The sequence below is a fragment of the Leucoraja erinacea genome, chromosome 20, assembly GCF_028641065.1.
Source record: "Leucoraja erinacea ecotype New England chromosome 20, Leri_hhj_1, whole genome shotgun sequence".
In the NCBI taxonomy this organism is placed as follows: Eukaryota; Metazoa; Chordata; class Chondrichthyes; order Rajiformes; family Rajidae; genus Leucoraja; species Leucoraja erinaceus.
Genome location: NC_073396.1, coordinates 4,591,100 through 4,612,933, shown reverse-complemented (window position 1 = coordinate 4,612,933; position 21,834 = coordinate 4,591,100). Strand labels below are relative to the sequence as shown.

The following is a 21,834-nucleotide window of genomic DNA, read 5'->3' as shown; positions in this document are numbered from 1 at the left end:
GGAGAAGGCAAGAACAGGGTGCTGATTGTGGATGATCAGCCATGATCACATTGAATGGCGGTACTGGCTCGAAGGGCTGAATGGCCTACTCCTGCACCTATTGTCTATTGTCTTTTGTCTATTGTCTATTGTCTAACACCGCCATTTGCAACTAGCCCCAATGCATTGCACACCGTCCTGACTTTGAACGTTGCAATCCAGTCCAGTGTGAACAAGTTGTAATTCAATAAAAGCCTTGCGATGTTTGTTTTAATCCATCTCCCCAAAGCTATTTTGTGGCTCCTTTTGGCCTTTCTAAGCACCTGCTGGAGTTCTTTTCTAGAAACATAGAAACATAGAAAATAGGTGCAGGAGTAGAGCCGTTCAAGCCATCTCCGCCATACAATATGATCATGACTGATCATACAAAATCAGTTCCCCGTTCCTGCTTTTCCCCATTTCTCTTGATACCGTTAGCCTTAAGAGCTAAATCTAACTCTCTCTTGAATACTTCCAGTGAATTGCCCTCCACTGCCTTCTGTGGCAGAGAATTTCTCAGATTTACAACTCTGGGTGAAAATGTTTTTCCTCTTTAAACTGTGACACCTGGTTCTGGACTGTCAACATCGTGAACATTTTTCCTCATGTCTTTATATTAACTTCTACCAGTCCGAAGAAGGGCCTCGACCCAAAATGTTCTCCAGAGATGCTGCCTGACCTGCTGAGTTACTCCAGCACTTTGTGTTTTTTTTGCAAGCCAGTAAATGTGGCAAAGTGTGAAAAAATAATACCCTCACAAAACATGAATTACTAATTGTATTAATGTCAATTCATTTTTTATTATTATACCATTTATTACAAACAGCAGCAGGGTTGATGAAGTATAGTTAATTTTCTATTTTGCTGTAAATTAATATATACATTCTTTGCACAGCATAATGTAGTATTAATCAACCGTGTATCATCCAAAAAATAAATAGCTGAAAGGTAAGGTAACAATGACTATAAATTCAACAAGAATGCCAATAGTTAATATAGAGAATAAATCTAATACATATTTTACACAACGTTCTATGTTTCATTCTCGATTCTAGCCGGATTACAAAATGAACAGAAACAGTCTCTCCTTACAGAGCCACAGTGTGGAAACAGGCCCTTCAGCCCAACCCGCCCATACCGGCCAACAATGCCCCAGCTACCCTTGTCCCACTTGCCTGCAGTTGGTCATAACCCTCCAAACCTGTCCTATCCATGTACCTGTCCAACTGTTTCTTAAACAATGGGATAGTCCCAGCCTCAACTACCTCCTTTGGCAGCTTGTTCCATACACCCACCACCCTCTGTGTGAAAAAGTTACCCCTCAGATTCCTATGAAATCTTTTCCCCTTCACCTTGAACCTATAGTCCTCGATTCCTCTACTCTGGGTAAAAAGACTCTGTGCATCCTCACTTTCTATTATTAATCCTGATTGTGATCAGATTTGACAAAGATGTTGAAAATGTGTTAGAGACAGGCAAAGGCACAACATGCAGTTCAAAGTTGGTCCCTAATGTTCACGTCCCAAGTGAATGACAGGGTGGTGGTTAGGAGTGGGAACCCTTAATGCTCTTTCAATACTAAGTCACTGTATCAACCTGTTTTATTGTAATTCCATCTACAATGAGTTGAGCTAAATTAGCCGAGACACTTGGGTCTGTAATGCTAATGGCATCGACAATATTATACGTAAGATCAAAGCACAAAATGTTGCAGCAACTCAGAGGGTCAGGCAGCATCCGTGGAGGGAATGGATAGAGAATGTTTTGTGTCGGAACCCTTTCTCTGACTGATTGGAGTTTGGGGGAGGGGGTCGGGGGAAGAAACCTGGAGAAAAGAGGTGGGATGGGTGAGGGGTGGTGGGGGGGGGGTGGGGGGGGTGGGTGGGGGGTGGGGGGTGGGGGGGGGGGGGGAGGGGGTTGCATGGCAGATGGATGGAGTAAGTGACAAAGGCCAGAGATGAAAGGAGACCAAAGGGTATCGGAGAACGAGAGAAGTGGAGGAATTAAATGTAAATCCAAAGGGCGGAAGTGGGCAGAGGGGAACGGAATGAGGGGGGTTAAAAGGGAAATAGGCGATCGGGGATGGGAGATAAGTGCTGAATTAAATATTTACGATATTGTGCTTAAACTATATATTTGTTTCTTGAGCCTTAATAATTATAGTCCTAACGGATTTTGTTTTCATGATCACTGGCATCCTTTGAACCCCTTGCTTGACACGCAAGGTTTGTAAATAGCTGATGGTGATGCCGTGAAATCAAAGTGCAAGTACTCTGCACATGTGCCCAGACAGAACCTCCAGGCAGAGTGAGCAAAGAAAAATGTGGCAGATGAGATAGCAATGTTATAGGGACAGTGAGAACAGGGAATGAATGAATGAAGATTATACGGCACGTTTGGGTAATCAAACTGGTTTTTATTTAATTGTCTAATTGCTTGCAATCCATTGTTGCCCCTCCTTTTAGACCTTTTAGAGATACTGCACAGAAACAGGCCCTTCAGCCCACTGAGTCCAGCCCGACCAGCAATCACTACGTACATGAGCACTATCCTACACACTAGGGATGATTTGCAATTTTCCCCAAAGCCAATTAACCTATAACCATGTTTGTCTATGGAGCGTGAAGGGAAACCGGAGCTCCCGATGGAAGCCCACACGGTCACAAGGAGAACATACAAACTCCGTACAGGCAGCACCCTTAGTCAGGATCAAACCTGGGCGTCTGGCGCTGGAAGGCAGCAACTCTACTGCTGCACCACCGTGCCGCGTCTAAACCCCCTTCCTATTAAAGAATGGTGGAATTTTACAGAATGCTCACCAGAAGCCATTCGGCCCATTTAGTATGAGGTAGTTCGTGGAGAAAGATCCACTCCGTTCACTCCCAGTTCTTGCTTGTACTACCTATCCCATACGTTACTGAACCTGCTTTCATGGTGCTGAAATCCATCAATTCCACATTATTATTATTATTTACCTCACGAAAAAATTGTGTTTAATGTCAATCCTGATTCGTTATCATCTGCTTCACATGCAAAGCTTTGTCTCAAAAGTTGGAGTCGGGCTGGTCCGCAATGGATTGCAATCGATATACAACTCACTGTACATTTGGCACTTGTAAAACCTTCATTAAAATCTGGGAGGGAGCCTGGATTCTTTCCAGTTTTCAGCACTGAATGCCAGTTTATAAAATGGACGGCAACGTGACGCCCATCGCGGTTATTAATGCGGAGAGGAGGATGCTATAACAGTTCATTGAAGCAGATGAAGGCGCTGGAGAATGAAAAACATTTTGTTAGTAATTATTTGCCACTTGTTTTCTTCAGATTTCATTGACAGTTTTTTAAATAAATTATATCTTTCGCAATATCACGTCACACCCAAGATGTTAAATCATCATTTTGTTTCACGGTTTATTTGTTCAAATCTTCCAACATCAAACTTTGTCAGCTGGTCTAGTTTGGTTTAGGGATACAGCATGGAAATAGGCCCTTCGCCCCACCTGGAGTCCACTCTGACCAATGATCAGCCGTGCACACTAGGTCCATGTTATGCCCACTATAGCATGCTACACACTTGGGGCAATGTGCAGAAGCCAATTCATCTACAAATGCGCACGTCTTTGGAATGTGGTAGGAAACGCACACAATCACGGGGAGGACGTGCAAACTCCGCACAGACAGGACCCGTAGTCAGGATCAGACCCGGGTCTCAGGAACTGTGAGGCAGCAATGCTACCGCTGTTCTGCTGCACCCCTGTGCCCCTCACAGTTGTCTGTGTATGTGTGAGTGTACATGATTGTGATTCTGCGAGGTTTCACCTCTGTATGTGTTCAAATCGTACCCAAATGATGACACTGTTTTTAAACATTAAACTGTGTATTTTTCAATAACGTCCCATAAATCTGTAAGCCGCACTTAAGTTACATAGAAAAGCACAGCAATCGCATCTGCATTCCCTGTATATCCATGTACCTGCCTAAATGCATCTGAAACGCCACCATCCTATCCAAAGATCCTATAGCAGAGCTCTGCTATAGAATCTTTGATCCTATCTGCGTCCACCACGGCCGCTGGCAGCACGTTGCTGGCACCCGTCACTCTCTGTTTAAAGATAAACTGGCCCCGCACATCTCCGTTAAACTTTGCTCCTCTCACTTTAATGCTCTGCCCTCTGATCTAGATTCTACCCCCTTTTGTGAGCATGCTGCAGGAAATTGCAAAAGGAGACTTACGTATGGGGATCTGAATGTTTCCAAGTCCAAAAGGCTCCTGTCCTCCCACCAGATTAACCCCCAGACTGTCCACTTCAAACGGCGAATGTGTCCTAACCCAGCGCTGCACGATTAAGTCTCTTTCATTGGTTTTAAGAGCGCCTAGATTTGTTCCAAGTAGACCACGAAGTTCCGGAGCAGTCAGTTTCTGATAAAGATAAATAAATGACATCAATATCATGGCTTCACTTTGTTCTACAATCATAGGTCATTAGATTTAGGGTTATTGTTGTCACATGTTCTGAGGTACAGTGAAAAGCTTTGTTTTGCATGCTATCCAATCAGATCAGATAATTAATGAATGAATACGTTTATTGGCCAAGTGTTCACATACAAGCAATTTGCCTTGGTGCTCCGCCCGCAAGTGACAACGTGACATACAGTGGCAGTTAGGAATGACACATAAAACATTAAATATTAATAATAAAACATTATCGATTAAACATGTAAATTAAATTAAATAATGCTATACATAAATACAATCAATTTACACTCAAGGACAATAGATAGAGTAAAGGAGAAGATACAGAGTGCAGAATGAAGGTCTCAGTTTTGTAGCGCATCAGTTGAATGGACAGTCTAATGTCCGCAATGGGGTAGAGGTGAATCGGGCAGTATCCTAGCTTATGGAAGGACTGTTCTGAAGTCTGATAGAGGGGAAGAAACTGTTCCTGATAATGAAAGAATCACCAAGCCAGTAACAAGCACAACAAATATACAAACAGGGTAAGGAAATATGCTATTCACTCCAAATTGATGACTTGACAGTTACTAGTTTTAAAACAAATTGTGTGACCAATTCCCTGTAGCTCCATTTCCTGAATTCACCCAACTAATCTCACACTGCTCACTCTTTCTAAGCCATTTTAATTACATGTATTATTTTGTTGGACACTACTTTATTCATTGTGCAACTCTCCAAAATGGTAAGAGTGATGATGCACTGTGTCAATAGTTTTATGAAATATCTAAATTGGATGCAACAGAGAACCAAGGAATTGCAGGTGCTGGTTTATTTTCAAAAAAAGATACAAAGTGCTGGAGTAACTCAGCAGGTCGGGCAGCATCTTGGAGAACGTGGGTAGGTGATGTTTCAGGTTGGGGTCCTGCTTCAGACGGATTGTGGTAGTGGGGGTGAGAGCTGAAAGAGGGGAGGGGCAGGACAAAGCCTGGCAAGGGATCGGTGGAAGATGGACTCAAAACGCTGGAGTAACTCAGTGGGCCAGGCAGCATCTCTGGAGAGAAGGAATGGGTGACGTTTCAGGTTGAGACCTTTCTTCAGACCGATCAGTCCGAGTCCCACTGAGTTACTCCAGCATTTTGTGTCCTCTTTGGTTTAAACCAGCATCTGCAGTTCCTTCCTACACAAGGGGTAGGTGGATACAGGTGAGCGGTTGCCGGGGAGTTGGACAAAGTCCAGAGATGAAAAGACAAAAGGTGTGAGATTAGGATAGAAGAGGTGAGAAGGTTAGAATGCAGGTAAGGCACAGGGAAGGAAGGGGGAGGGGGGGGGGGGGGGGGCAAGAGGAGGGGGGGGGGGGGGGGGCAAGAAGGAAAGGTTGTTTGTAGGTAAAATTGGAGAATTCAAAGCTAATAATGTTGGGTTTTAAGATACCCAAGTGGAATAAGAGGTGCTGTTCCTCCAGTTTGTGCAAGGCTCACAGAGGCCCAGGAAAGAACGGTCAGTCTGGCAATGGGAAGGAGAGTCTCTGCCTAGTCTATGCTTGGTCTCGCCAGTGGAAAGGAGTTAAAAACAGTGATGTAAGGCATAGAGTGGAGAGTTAAAATGTTTAGCAACTGGGACCATACGTAAATGTTCGACAAAGGTAAATAACAGTGAGTTGGCTGCTCATTAGGCACACTTCCCATCTTTATAATTGAGCAGGAAATGACTGAAAACTCAATTTCCCTTCTGACATCCTTCAGTTATTTACTGGATAGCAGTTTTTTGCTTACCTAGTCCCATTTTTAATTTATTTCAAATATCATTAACTCCTCCCGTAGGTCTTTTTTTGCAGCTTAAGAACTACATTTTCTACTGCATTTCCAAATCTTGGGCAGGTGTCAGGGGAAGAAGGCAGCAGAATTGGGGTTAGGAGGGAGTGATAGATCAGCCATTTTCTTCTTCTTGCGTGGCGTACACAGCCTAAAGTTGTAGGACAACTTGCTCTATTTGATCTTATTTGATTGTGCACGCCAGGTTGATTGCATTCATCGAAACAGGACAGACCACGTGAAGGTTGCAATCTCCCACCCCAGATCAGCCATGATTGAATGGCGGAATAGACTTGATGGGCCGAACGGCCTAATTTGGCTCCTATCACATGACCTTATGACCTAATCCCAACCAAAAACAGGTGGTTTGGAAATATGGAGTACTATTTTCCGAGGCCAGGTTTGTAGAGAATGCAATAAGACATGAGCTAATACTGCAGATTTCCTCTGATACCTACTTCCACAACATCTGGATTGAGCTGCCTAAAGGTTGAATAATCCATGTTGATATTTTGAGTGGATAAAGTCTGTAAAGCGGATAGTGGTGCACCAGCTTTAAGAGAACAGAAAGAACAGTCAATTAGTTATTTGCAATTGTCAGAAAAATAAGCTTTTATGAATGGTTCATCAAATATTCGTCACACCATATTACAATGTTACCTACGTAGATAAGGCTCGATGAAGGGATAGTAGACTGTGGGATCAGCAGTTTCATTTCGGAATGCAGCTGCTGCAATACCATAGATGATGTTCTTCTTGGGCTGAGTGCATGTGGAGATGTTTAATGGGCTGGCTTTCCTGAAAAAGAATGACGCTGATGAGTATTGCGATTCACACAGACTGTTCCACATCTACAGTGCCCAGAATTCAACGACTAATTCAATTTGCCTGCTGCTGAATTTATACACCCTAGAACACGGAATAGTAGAGCACGGGGAACAGGCCCTTTGGCCCACATTGTCTGTGCCAGACATCATGCTAAGACCAACCCTTTTCTGCCTCCATATTATCCATCTCTCTCCATTCCCGACAAATCCATGTGCCTTTCCAAAAATTTACTGAAATGCCACACTCGTATCTGCCGCAGGCATCTCCCCAGAAGTGTGTTCCAGGCACCAAGTCGCTGCAAAAAAAATTCACCCCGCACATCTCCTTTAAACTTTCCCCGTCTCACCTCAAAGCTATTTCCTCTAGTATTTGATATTTCCATCGTGGGGAAAAAGGTTTCCAAGTGTCTCCCCTATTTGTGCCTCTTATAGTTTTATAAACTAATATCAGGTCTCCCTGCAACCTCTGGCATTCCAGAGGAATTTGAACAGGAAATTCTTATTCTGACTTTCATGGGTTTGTAAGATTACCTTTTTGGAAATTCAACCAGGAGATTGAATGCTCTTCAGATTCAGATTCAATCTTTATTGTCATTGTGCAGTGTACAGTACAGAGACAACGAAATGAAGTTAGCACCTCACCCAGAAGAGCGAACATAGAATAATGGAACAGGAATATATATATATGTACATACATTAGCAATGGTGCAATTTTTCTGGGGGAAGGAGTGTCCGGGGTGGGTGTCCGGGGGGGGGGGGGGGGGGGGGGGGGGGGGGGGGGGGACATTCCAAATCTGCCCGTGGCAGCAGGTTGTGTCCTTTTACCACACATCCAATGTGACACCTCTGATCATTCAGCTCAGCTGATTATTGGCCCTATCAGTTAGACCCAGGTGGTATTCTCCCATTTATTGCACTGCCTTCAATTGATGGCCATAAAACTTTCTATACAGTATTTTTAGCTGAAAGAACAGGTTGGCAGGGTAGTCTAAACAACTCGCCACAGCAGCATAAGGGCGGCACGGTGACGCAGCAGTACAGATACTGCCTTACTGCGCCACAGATCCGGGTTTCAACCTGCCCATGGGTGTTGCCTGTACGGAGTTTGTACATTCTCCCTGTGAGCGAGTGGGTTTTCTCCAGGTGCTCTGGTTTCCTCCCACATTCCAAAGAAGTACAGATCTGCAGGTAAATTGGGCTTCGGAAACATCGTAAATTGGTGTGTAGGATAGTTCATAAGCTGTAGGAGCAGAATTAGGCCATTCGGCCCATCAAGTCTACTCCATCATTCAATCACAGCTGATATATCTTTCTTTCTCAACCCCATTCACCAACCCCATTGTGTTAGCGTACAGGGTAATCATTGGTCAGCATGGACTCGCTGGGCCGAAGGGCCTGTTTCTGCACTAAAGCCTACAGTCTAAATTCAACACTCACCTCAGTTCCTCAGGAGCAATGGTTCGCAGATTCGCTTCACTCAGACTACACAAAACTGGACCATTAATCTCAGTCAACACAGCTGCAGTCAGAGGTCCAGATCGCCCCAGGTAATTCTGAAGAACTGTTCCTGTCTGAAAGGAAAAAAAAATGTATCTTCAGATTATTAGTTGTAGTGATTAGACATAGTGAAGACTTAGTTTTAGTTATGGAGATACAGCACAGATACAGGCCCTTCGGCCCACCGGGTCCCTGCCACCCTCTGGTCACCACATTTCTCTGGAATGCTGGAGGTTGCGGGGAGACCATATAAAATGATAGGGGAGACACTCAGAACCCATTTCCCAGGAGGACAATGTCAAATGCTAGAGGGCATAGCTTTAAGGTGTGAGGGGTGAAGTTTAAAGGAGATGTGCGGGGCAGGTTTTTTTAGCGCAGTTCTGTTCGCCCACTTTCTCATCCGCTTCCTACACACTAAGGGTAATTTACAGAGGGCCAATTAGCTTCCAAACCCGCACGCCTTTGGGAAGTGGGACGTAGCTGGAGTAAAAAAACGCGGTCACAGTGGGAGCTTGCAAACACCACACGGAGAGCACCCGAGCTGGGGATAGAACCTGGTACTCTGGTGCCGTAAGGCAGCTGTGCCACTGTTCTAATGTTCTACTTACTTTGTTTTCTAAGTTCTCGCACACTTTTCACATTTTTTTAATTGCATTACAAAATATGTCAGGGTGTCACAGCTGCACTGGGAGGTACTCCAACTGTACATCTGTGGCTGAATCTGAAAGTGAGCTTCATAATCTGCACATTTACTTCTTCAGAAATAAAGTGCCTCCTTCAGAAAATCTAGTAACTCTGTGGCTGAAACTATCAGTGTGAATTGTGTTGGGCCTGTACCAGTCACGCGATTTCTTCGGCTGCTTGCCAGCACCCGTCATAGTCGCGGCAGGTCGCCGAAAATGGTCAACGCGTTGAAAATCCAGCGGCGACCAGAAAAAGGTGCGGGTCTTTGAGTGATTACTCACAACCGTACGGGCGTCACGTCGACATAATAATATAGGGAACGAGAATGGATCCCTCTTCCGTCAGAGGAGATGATTTAATGCACCTGAAGAAGACGAGTGCGGCACAGTGGTGCAGCGGTAGAGTTGCTGCCTTACAGCGCCAGTGAGCTGGGTTCTATCCTGACCACGGGTGCTGCCTGTACACAGTTTGTACGTTCTCCCTGTGATCGCTTGAGTTGTCTCCAGGTGCTTTCTCCCATATTCCAAAGACGTACAGGTTTGTAGGATAATTGGCTTAGGTAAAAAAAAACTTGTAAGTCGTTGGGATAGTGTGTGGGATCGTGCTTGTTTACGGGGATCACTGCTCGATACGGACTCGGTGGGCCGAAGGACCGGTTTCCTTTCTGTATCTCCAAATCTAAAATCTAAGAAGGTTTAACCAAGAATTGTACCCGATAATAAATTCTATTTTAATGCTAGATTTACAGCCCCTCACCCGGTATTTAAAGAGGATGATTACTTGGATAGCCGGAGTAAAAATTATTATCAACCGTACCGTGTTCATGTTTGGGCTGTTTCTCAGCACAAGTATAAGGGTACTTGGCATAGTTATGTTCCAGGTGATAAGTTCCTCAGGTTCATATACAGTGATAATGAATCCCAGTTTACGTATCGCCTCCTCCGGTAGTCCACCGGGGTAAATCTGTTTCAAAAATTTAAATTGTAGTCAGTTTAAAGGTTCAAAGGTCTGTTTATTGTCACATCTACCAATATGGACATAGAAACATAGAAAATAGGTGCAGGAGTAGGTCATTCGGCCCTTCGAGCCTGCACCGTCATTCAATATGATCATGGCTGAACATCCAACTCAGTATCCCGTACCTGCCTTCTCTCCATACCGCCTGATCCCTTTAGCCACAAGGGCCACATCTAACTCCCTCTTAAATATAGCCAATGAACTGGCTTCAACTGCCTTCTGTGGCAGAGAATTCCATTCCATTCTCTGTGTAAAAAATGTTTTTCTCATCTCAGTCCTAAAGGATTTCCCCTTTATTCTTAAACTGTGACCCCTTGTTCTGGACTTCCCCAACATCGGGAACAATCTTCCTGCATCTAGCCTGTCCAACCCCTTAAGAATTTTGTAAGTTTCTATAAGATCCCCCCTCAATCTTCTAAATTCTAGCGAGTACAAGCCGAGTCTATCCAGTCTTTCTTCATATGAAAATCCTGACATCCCAGGAATCCCAAAATAGTTTACGGTTAGTAAATTCCAATATATATATATTTATATTTCCAGTTTTCTGCAATTCCTTTGCTGCTAAATATGTGACGGGGCTGTGCTTTCTTTATCAAGGCGACTGGTGGTGGGATTACGCTGAAAGTGGCAAAAATGTCGGAAAATGATGTGTTGGATGTGAAGACTGGTGAGGATCGGGGCAACTCTGGGTTGGAGCAGAATTCCAGGATACAGAGGAGATGCAGGTTCATAAGTTACAGGAGCAGAATTAGGCCATTCGGCCCATCATGCCTACGTCTGTCTTTCCCTCTTAACCCCATTCTCCTGCCTTCTCCTCATTACCCCTGACACGCTGGTCACCAAAAAGCCTCATATTGGGAGCAGAGACAGAAATAGAGAATTGGGGCTGGCATCCTTGCAAGAGGAGGTGCACTCGAGGTAACGGCGGGGGTCGGTGGGTTTGTCGTAGCTGTCATTCGATAGTTTGCCCCCTGTGATGGGGACAGAGACGAGATCAAAAACGGGGAAAGAGATGCGAAAGATAGTTCAAGTGAATTTGAGTCCTGGGTGGAAGTTAGTGGCAAAGTTGATGAAGTCAATGAGCTGTGCACGGGTGGGTGCTGGAGAGTGCACCAATGCAGTTGTTGAGGTAGCACAGAAGGAGCCGGGGAATGGTCCCTGTGCACATTTGAAACAAGTTCCGTTTGGCGTAACCAACAAAAAAAATCAAGCATATAACTGGGGAGCATGCGAGTACCCAAGGCAACATCTTTAACTTGTATCGAGTATAATAATGCAACTTTCCACGACAACAAATGACATTTGAGGCATTTAGTGACCATTTCTTTGCATTCTATGCCCCATCTTTGGATATTTTATGGAATCTCAAGTTAAAACGCTCAATCCAACAACTACTTACCTAAAGATCCAGGCAAGCCAAAAGAGCAATTGAGCTGACAAACTGAATGGAACGTACACAAAAATGCTGGAGAAACTCAGTGGGTGCAGCAACATCTATGGAGCGAAGGAAATAGGCAACGTTTCGGGACGAAACGTTGCCCATTTCCTTCGCTCCATAGATGCTGCTGCACCCGCTGAGTTTCTCCAGCATTTTTGTGTACCAACAATTATAATGGATTTTGCAATTATGTGCTTTCATTGGCAGGGATTCTAAAACAGCCCATTACACCAAGTGCAATCTCAGCAAAACCCATTAGAATTGTTGGTACACAAAAATGCTGGAGAAACTCAGCGGGTGCAGCAGCATCTATGGAGCGAAGGAAATAGGCAACGTTTCGGGACGAAACGTTGCCTATTTCCTTCGCTCCATAGATGCTGCTGCACCCGCTGAGTTTCTCCAGCATTTTTGCATACCTCCGATTTTCCAGCATCTGCAGTTCCTTCTTAAACTGAATGGAACTACTCTTTAAGGTGTACTTTGATGGTGCATTGCGATTTAATTCGATTTCTAACCCATTGATTATTAATTTTAAGAAATGAGTTGCCTATGATGCATCAGACGTTGCAGGCGTTACCTTGCACTAAACGTTATCCCCTTACCATGTATCAATACACTGTGAGTGGCTCGATTGTAATCATGTATTGTCTTTCCACTGACTGGATAGCAGGCAACAAAAGCTTTTCACTGCACCTCGGCACACGTGACAATAAACTGAGACTGGCACTGAGTATATTCAACAGGACGTGCTAATTTTTATATCAAGCAGACCTACCTGTCTGAGTTTCATCACTAAAACTAGCAGTTGATCTCTGCCAAAAGCTATAAGTCCCAGTTGAGTAAGGTTTCTTTCCAGCAACGAGTTGCTCAAGCAGGCATCAAGTTCTACTGCTGTATATATCGCCGGCAGGGTGAACCTTGGTGGTATCACTTTCTGTTATTTCTGTTTTGCCAATGTTTGGCAAGCTGTGGAAGTAAACACATTCCTTGTGTGAAATAAGCACCAAAGCGGAAAGTAACGGATAAAACCAGTACGAAAACCAGACTATCTTGATTAATTTTAATATTTCACTGAAAGTGCATACAGTAATGCAAAGATTAATTGTAACAAGTGTTGGAAAGAACTGCAGACCAAGTTCAAGTTCAAGAGAGTTTATTGTCATGTGTCCCTGATAGGACAATGAAATTCTTGCTTTGCTTCAGCACAACAGAACATAGTAGGCATTGACTACAGAACAGATCAGTGTGTCCGAATACCATTATGGTGGTTTACACCGAAGGTAGACACAAAATGCTGGAGTAACTCAGCGGGACAGGCAGCAGCATCTCTGTGGAGAAGGAATCGGTGAGGAAGAAGATGTCTCGACCCGAAACGTCACCCATTCCTTCTCTCCAGAGATGCTGCTGCCTGTCCTGCTGAGTTACTCCAGCATTTTGTGTCTATCTTTAAAAATGGGTATGAATGAGATTGGATAGCTCCAACCATCAAAAAGTAATTTAATGTAGTCAGGTGCTATTATTCTGTTTTGCTTGTGATTTGATTTAAATGAACATAAACAGAGGAAGCACAAGAGCTGCTGGTTTGCTCAGCAACAAACAGAGTGCTGGAGAAACTCAGCGAGTCACGCAGGCAGCATCTGTGGTGGGAAATGGGCGGACAACATTTTGGGTAAGGACCCTTCCTCAGACTGATTGGAGTAGGGGGGAGGGAAGAAAGCTGGAGAAGAGAGGTTTGGTGTTGGGACAAACCTTGGCAGGTAGGTACAGGTGAGAGGGCTTGGACTGGTACATGGGTGGACAAAGGCTAGAGATGAGATGAAGGCCAAAGGAGAGATCAGGAAAGGAGAGGAGTGAAATATAAAGCCAGGGGGAGAGATGTGGATAAAAGGAGGAGGGGGATAAAAGGGAAATGGGGGGGGGGGGCTCAGGAATGGAAGATGAGTGTATGAAAGAAGGGAAAGAGTACTTGGTCTCGCCGATATAAAGGAATAGTACAAATAGTGATTGTAATAGTTCTACCTTCAAAAGTCATTGGGCCCATTGTAAATATGTGAATTGTTTTAGGAATCACCAAGATAAGAAGGAAAGGTTTACAGGGATATGGGCCAAACGCAGGTAAATGGGACTAGCTTTGATGGGGCATCATGGACAACTTGGGCTTATTTCCGTGCTGTGTGACTCGGTGATTGGGAAAATACTTCTTAGGTGAGGTAATGTAAGGGTGGTGGGTTAAGGACTGCTTCATCAACATTAGTGAAAAGCCATTGCCCCTCAACAGAGAACAACCTGCTTGGTTATGGGAGACCCCAGTTCCTACAAGACACTTCCACATGGGAGAGAGGGCTCTGGAACAGCAATCCACCAATGAAGAACTGAAGGCGGAGAGAAAACATAGAAAATAGGTGCAGGAGTAGGCCATTCGACCCTTCGAGCCTGCACCCCCATTCAATATGATCATGGCTGATCATTAACAGGTCATGAGATTATTGTTTTTCATGACATTCCTTCAAACTGAACTTGTACATCCTCCCAAGTCCAGATCAGTAAATATTTTACCATGGCGCTGTGCACTTACTAGTTTCGCGTTTGTATCTTCTGTGAATTTCAATCAGATCACGACCCTGTGAATGGTGCTCACTGAAGCTCTGCAAAGGAAAATTATATTCCTTTAATTTTCGTTATGTGTTACAGAAAACTCAATAGAGACAACACAAATCACCAATGCTTTTAGTTGAGCTTATAGGACTCGATATTACAATCCCTACTATAATTGGCACCTTCTTAATATCTTGAGTGGGGGTAGGGGTAAAGATTTCATTGGGGTGATCAGGTGGGCACCCTCCTCCCTTGGTGTTTTGTTGATAGGCCCACGACACCTCCAGAGGGCTCAACAGCATCACCTGGCATCTCAGGTGCGCTCCCCTCCGTGTTACCCCTCTTGCTGGTCATTTTGCAGCCCAGTTGGAGTCCTTCCTCTTCAGCCACAGCCAGTTGCTGCTTCACTCGGCAGCCTCTGACAGCGGCCTGGCGGCTTGTCCTCGAACTCCCATCCCCTTCAGGAGCCTGGTTGTTGACATGGCTACAAACCCTCCACAACCAACCACTACAGGGAGCACCAGGGTAGTGCTTCCCTCGGCTGCTAAGTCTGAATACTTCAGACACTTGCGTTCATGCTCCTCGCCAACTACAGCCTCCCAGGGCACAGTTAACTCCACGATGTCCAGGGACTTCTGTGTGGTTGACCACAAGATCAGGTCCGGCCTGAGATTAGTTGTGATGATCTCTGGTGGAAGACCAAGCCTTTCACAGCCAGGAGGTAACCCCACCGAAATCCTTTCATGAAGTTGATTGAGTTTCCAGACAGGGTCAGGGCATTAAACCTATGTTTCATGTATCCCCATTGCCTTTCACACCTCTCATTAGATGTTGTATGATCATTTCCATCAGACTGCTTCTGGTGGTGATGATATCCATCACCGATTTGTGGTGATGTCAAGTTTTAGTGAGGGGTGGCAAAATGGAGCACCTTGAGTCCGTGATGGCCTTCAACTGCCCATTCACACCAAGCCTACATTCATTCCCATGCTTATGGTCAACTCCCCTCAGTTTCCACCACTCAGCCACACCCTGTTTTTATTTCAGATTTCCAGCATCAACATTTAAGAAAATAAATATATTTTTTGTTTATTGTGAAATGTCTCTTACCAGTTGGAGATTCGTTGCAATCAGAAACAAACCTGCAAAACAAATATGAGATGGTTAGATTAAAATCCCATTGATCGCCTGATCAACAAAGCAGACCCACCCCGTGTCTCAGTAATTAAGCATGCACACAGGAGCTAAGAAGTTGAGATCGCAGGGGCGTTGGTCTATGAGCTGTGCCCGCCTTGAGTTGTCAGCATTCCAACATTTCTCGGTGAGGAGTATTCATTTGGGCAGGACTCTATTTCATTAGCATTTGGACATTGAGCAGCAGCATTGGATCTGGGGATTCACTGCATGGAACCAGTTTTCCTGCACCTCCCACCCATCTCTCACCCTTTGGCTTTACACTTCACTCCTCTAATCTCATTATGTGACATCTCTTTGTATCCTTTTCACCTCCAGCCTCAATCCGCACCACTGCCATTAATAACTCCTCACCTATGACCACCTGTCACTTGCCCCCCCCCCCCCTCTTTTCCACCTTTCTCCTCCCTACTACAATCAGTCTGAAGAAGGGCCCTGACCAGAAACGTCACTGACTCGCTCCCCATCACAGGTGTTGCCTAACCCGCTGAGTTCCTCCAGCACTTTGTGTTTTACTCAAGGTTCCAGCATCTGCAGTTCCTTGGGTCTCCCTGCTGTGGGAGGTCAAGTGCGGTTGTTATGCTTCAGGGGCGAGGTGCACTGCTACCCGCTGAAGCCCAGGCAGCGGATAACCTGGGAGTTGGATACTGTTGCTCAAGAACCCTGGACTAAGGTACCTGGCAGACTCCGCTACAGAAACGAGAATGCATTGTTTATATTTTAGCATTCTTCACGGTTAGAATTCGCATTGGGCGGCTGATATCTTCTGAGATTGAACAAGAGGAACTGAAAGGTCTGGCGTACCGATGGCGATAGTTGACATTGCGTTCATTGCGTTGGAATTGGGCAACATTGTTGTCTTCGTTTTTGCTTGTTCAAGGCGATACAAATAGAAAACAAAATCCTGCAAGAAGACAAAAGAACTGTGATTATCAGATGGACGAGTGAAATGGAAATATCCTTAACAGATCAACAGAAAGCAGCCTGAGAAACTATTCATGTAAGCAACGAACTGCACATGCAAGTTTATACACAAATGGAGACAAATTCCTCGTATGCTGCAAAGCATACTTGGCTAATAAATTACTATTATGATTATGATTATGAAAGTGCAGGAGTAACTCAGTGGGTCAGGCAGCATCGCTGGCGAACATGGATGGGTGATGTTTCGAGTCAACCCGAAACGTCAACTCCATGTTCTCCAGGGATGCTGCCTGACCCGCTGAGTTACTCCAGCATTCAGAAACTCCAAGCTTCAGCTGAGTGTTGCCACGTTGCCAGCACCTTGCCTTTCTTTACCAGCACCTTTTCTCAGCTGAAAGAGACTGAAGGTAATGGCAAAATAATAATAATAATCTTTATTGTCATTGTACAAGACAACAAAATTTTGTTGGAGCAGTCCTCCAGCTGCACAGGAATATGAGTATAAAAATACCTTTAAAAAAGAACTATTAAAAAATTAGTCTATAAACATAGGAGTATGGGCGGGTGTGTGAGAGAGAGGGGGGGAATCAGTGTGGGAGGGGGATAGAGTTCAGTAGTGTCACAGCTCTATGGTAGAAGCTGTTTTTTAGTCTTGTCGTGCGGGCGCTCAGTGTCCTGTATCGTCTTCCTGAGGGCAGGGGGGTGAAGAGGCAGTGTCCAGGGTGTGTGCTGTCTCTAATGATGCCCTTGACCCTCCGGATGCAGCGGGTCCGTTAGATGTCCTCCAGTCTGGGGAGCTGGATGCCAGTGATCCTCTCAGCAGTCTTAATGACGCGTTGGTAATGGGGGGGTCAATAATTGATTAAATATATTGTAAATCTAAGGCAATATTTGTAGGCACATGTTCATAATGTAATCAGGCGTCTGAACTCTTTGGAGCCTTAACTGTGCATTTCAGTATTTACTGAGACAATATCGGAGGGAATCCCTGATGCAGAGGGTGTATCTAAACTGATATTCCTTCTGGTGATATTAATGTAGTTTAATTAAAAAATGACAAGGGTATCTGCTACAGATTTCATGCTTATTGATTTAGTTTAGTTCAGTTTAGTTTAGTTTTGTCATGTGTACCGAGGTACAGTGAAAAGCTTTTATTTGGGTACTATCCAGTCAAAGAAAAGACTATTCACGATTACAATCAAGTCGTCCAAAATGCACAGATAAATGATAAAACTGTTAGTGCAAGATCTAACATTGAAGTCCGATGAAGCTTATTCAGACCAGAAATACATATTAAATACAAATCAACAATTAGTGCATGCCTGTTCTCAGTAGTGCAATGTCCCAACCTCTTTGACAAACTAACAAGGTCTATTTTTCATTAGTCCTGGTGAGCAAATTGATGGGTTTGAATTAACAAAATGAAAAAAATATAATTGTACAATTCTGTAGCTCTCATCTGGCCCCTGCTCCACCATTCATAAAGATCATGCCTGACTTCCCACTATATTTCCTGCAGTAACTCTTAATTTTCTTATTTTCTAGAAATATATCAATCTCTGATTTCAATAAACTCAAAATGACTAACACCTTCGCAGCCAACAGATTTGGACAATACCAAAGTCACCGCCGCCTGAGAGAAGTTTATCGTCATCTCTGTTCTCTTTTCTGAAAGCACGGTCTCTAATTCTAGATTTCATACCCTTGACCCTCCGTAAGCCTCGCCCAATAAGCCTTCTTAGAATTTTCTAAGATTTGACGAGATCTCTTCATTCTTTTCAACTCGACTCAATCATTCCTTATTCATCAAATTACAGTCTGGTTGTACTCCCTCTGAAGCAATTATGTTATTTTATTGGCAGGGATTCTAAAACAGCCCATTACACCAAGTGCAATCTCAGCAAAACCCATTATAATTGTTGGTACACAAAAATGCTGGAGAAACTCAGCGGGTGCAGCAGCATTTTTGGAGCGAAGGAAATAGGCAACGTTTCGGGCCGAAACCCTTCTTCAAACCTAAGGAAATAGGCAACTTCAGGCAACCCATTCTTAGAGAAACCCTTCTTCAGACCTAAGGAAATAGGTAACGTTTCGGGCCGAAACCCTTTCGGGTTTCGTCCCGAAACGTTGCCTATTTCCTTCGCTCCATAGATGCTGCTGCACCCGCTGAGTTTCTCCAGCATTTATGTGTACCTTCGATTTTTCAGCATCTGCAGTTCCTTCTTAAAAACATTATAATTGTTGTTAGACATACACATACCGGTACTTATTCAAGTACTCAAATTCCTTTGTTATAAAAGCCGGCAAATCATTCGCATTCCTGACTGCTGTACCTGCATGTCAACTTTGCGGAAAAGGAAAAACAGGTCCCAGTAAACATAATTTCCTAATCTTGTCGGAAGGAACTGCAGATGCTGATTTAAACCCAAGATAGACACAAAATGCTGGAGTAACTCAGCGGGACAGGCAGCATCTCTGGATAGAAGGAATGGGTGACGTTTCGAGTCAAGACCACTCTATCCAGAGATGCTGCCTGTCCCGCTGGGTTACTCCAGCATTTTGCGACTATCACCATTTCCTAATCTGTCAGTATTTTTTATAAAAGTAAGTTGGCACATGAAGACCAATTTAGCCAATTGATCATAAGTTGCAACAGCAGAGAAAAGTCAATGTTGGCCACCCTTTATCCATCCATCTAGTTGCTTTTGCCAATGTCTTGCATCTACAAAACTTGCCTATACCGTGACCAATACCTCACCAAGAACCTCCACAAAAAGCCGGGAACCAACTTGACTGTTGATATTTGTTATCATCATGTCTACAGAGATACACTGTGAAGGCTTGTTTTGCATGCTACCTAATTAAATCAAATCATACCGCACAGTCTATACAATCAAACCATACGCAAGTACAACAGTTAATGCAAAGAGAAAAATACTGGAGTGCAAAGTATAGTTTATAGGATTGTAGCATTGCAGTTCCAGAGAAAAAGACAAAATCCACTATCAGGTAGGTTGGAAGATGGGATTTTGTGAAGCTCTGCACAAAATAGGACCTTCCAATTGTAAATCCCAAAGAAATTATTGAATATGGTTTTCAAAATGAAATTATTAAAAACACTAGAAAACGTTCAAAACCTGTAAATTAACAATTAAAATTAAATGTAAATCACCCAAACTGATGCTTTTCATTGCATCTCGGTACAAATGACAAAAATAAATCAAACTAAAGTAAACTAAATTAATAAAAACACATTTTACAAGTATGTAAAATATACTGCAACAAGACTGCAGATGTTGTAAATGTCAAGTGAAAACAAACTCCTCTAACTACTCAGCATTGTGGCAGGACGAAACTAGAGCTTTTCAATAGACTGCTGAGGAAAAATATTGATTGTTTCTCTCTCCTTGACGGGGCTGAGTAATTCCAGCACTTTGCTTCATTTTGTATGAAATTCAACATGAAGCTAGAATGCAGTTGTGCACCTGGCATCAATGAGAAAGCTACATTGATATCTCAAAATCAATTCTGCCTTATTTTTGTTTATATTTTAAATCTGAGAGACCATTTCCAAATTATGAAAACTCACCTCAAGTCGTGTGAAAGCACCAGAGCACTGCTGAACTGATCAACAAGAAGGGCACTGACTATTTATATCAGGCCACCAGCGACAGCTCATTTTTATGCTGAAATCCAGGTGTGGCATTTGCGTGTGAGGTAACGTAATTCTAAAAAAGGAGGACCGTCAGTGCTCCTGACATCAACATCTGGTTCGGTAGTTCGTACTCAGGTTAATGGTATTTTCACCAACTGCTCAGACCTCAGTGCAAAGTGTGTAAGCAAACATTCTTCAGATTCCTTTCTAAAAGGTTATTCTTTTTTTATTACTTTCTTCATTAGTCCCTGCAGCAAGTCACATGTGTTTTACATAAGTCTCTTGTGCAGTGAGCCACCCTTTTACCAGATCAACAAAACTACTTCGTAAAGCATTGGTTTATTCAACCTGTGTCTATTGCATTACTCTCCCATTGATCATTGCAGAAATTGGGCTTAAGTCTCTGTAACTCTTGTGCAGTTTTGCTGCGAATTGCATTCTGCACTTTTGCCCAGAGTAGGGAATCGAGGACCAGAACACATAGGTTTAAAGTGAAGGGAAAAGACTTAATAAAAACCAGAGGGGTAACTTTATCAGACAAAGGATGGTGGGTGTATGGAACGAGCTGCCGGAGGAGGTAGGTGAGTCAGGGACTACTGCAACATTTAAGAAACAATTAGACAGGTACGTGGATACCAATGCTTTACGAAGTAGTTTTGTTGATCTGGTAAAAGGGTGGCTCACTGCACAAGGACAGGTTGTAGCCAAACGGCTAAACGCAGGCATGTGGGACGGGTAGTTGAGACATGTTGGAGGAATGGGCAAGTTGGGCAGAAGGGCCCGTTTCCACACTGGAAATTGATAATATATATAGAATTGGAATTGGAATTAATATATATACTGTATATCAACCTAATCAAGCATGATAGGCAGAGTGAACAGCAAGATACAATGTCATAGAGTGATACAGTGTGGAAACAGGCCCTTCCGCCCAACTTGCCCACACCGCCAACATGTCCCAAAGACACTTGTCCCACCTGCCTGTGTTTGGCTCATATCCTGCTAAAAAGCTGTCCGATCCATGCACCTGTCTAATTGTTTCTTAAATGTTGCGGTAGTTTAGGTTAGAGAAACAGCGCGGAAACAGGCCCTTCGGCCCACCGGGTCGGCGCCGACCAGCGATCCCCGCACATTAACACTATCCTACACCCACCAGGGACAATTTATTTTACATTTACGAAGCCAATTACGTACTACATACCTGCACGTCTTTGGAGTGTGGGAGGAAACCGGAGATCTCGGAGAAAACCCACGCAGGTCACGGGGAGAACGTACAAACACCGTACAGACAGCGCCCGTAGTCGGGATCGAACCCGTGTCTCTGGAGCTGCACACAAATCAAAGCTTTTCACTATACCTTGGGAATTTTGATAATAATAAACCTAAACCATCATGCTAATAGTGCTGAAACAAAGAACTGTGGATGCTGGTTTATCAAAGAAAGACACAATATGTTGGAGTAACTCAGCGGGTCAGGCAACATCACCAGACGACATAGATAAATGACATTCGGGTGAGGACCCTTCTTCGGACAAGTCTTCAAGAAGGGTCCTGACCCGAAACAGCACCTATCCATGTTCTCCAGAGATGCTGCCTGATCTGCTGAGTTGCTCCAGCATTTTGTGTCATTCCTTGTCTACTGTGCCATTTCAACTATTCTGTGTTACTATTAAAGAAATCATGCAACTTCCCTAAATTATTCATTGTGATAAGATATT

The 21,834-nt window shown here is 43.9% G+C and overlaps 1 protein-coding gene and 1 long non-coding RNA gene across 2 annotated transcripts; both read right to left on the bottom strand.

The window, feature by feature from the left end:
- Positions 1-1,915: 1,915 nt before the first annotated feature.
- LOC129706659 (mesothelin-like protein) lies at positions 1,916-12,695 on the bottom strand. The gene is made up of 7 exons (XM_055651045.1): positions 12,524-12,695; positions 10,110-10,256; positions 8,550-8,683; positions 6,950-7,083; positions 6,744-6,838; positions 4,252-4,438; positions 1,916-3,289 (listed from the first exon to the last, which is right to left on the bottom strand). The coding sequence occupies exons 1-7, from the start codon at positions 12,536-12,538 to the stop codon at positions 3,201-3,203; spliced, it is 801 nt and encodes a 266-aa protein (XP_055507020.1). The 5' UTR covers positions 12,539-12,695; the 3' UTR covers positions 1,916-3,200.
- Positions 12,696-13,770: 1,075 nt separating this feature from the next.
- LOC129706658 (uncharacterized) lies at positions 13,771-20,255 on the bottom strand. The gene is made up of 4 exons (XR_008725084.1): positions 20,051-20,255; positions 16,342-16,441; positions 15,454-15,485; positions 13,771-14,393 (listed from the first exon to the last, which is right to left on the bottom strand). It is a non-coding gene; the product is annotated as an uncharacterized LOC129706658 (long non-coding RNA).
- Between the last annotated feature and the right edge of the window lie 1,579 nt (positions 20,256-21,834).

What these genes read in the sequence shown, in the direction of transcription:
- LOC129706659 (XM_055651045.1), bottom strand. An exon ending in ACAGCCCAAACATGAACACG is followed by an intron (nt 8,684 to 10,109) that starts GTACGGTTGATA and finishes TTTTCCTTTCAG; the next exon opens with ACAGGAACAGTTCTTCAGAA. An exon ending in ATTGCTCCTGAGGAACTGAG is followed by an intron (nt 7,084 to 8,549) that starts GTGAGTGTTGAA and finishes ATTCTTTTTCAG; the next exon opens with GAAAGCCAGCCCATTAAACA.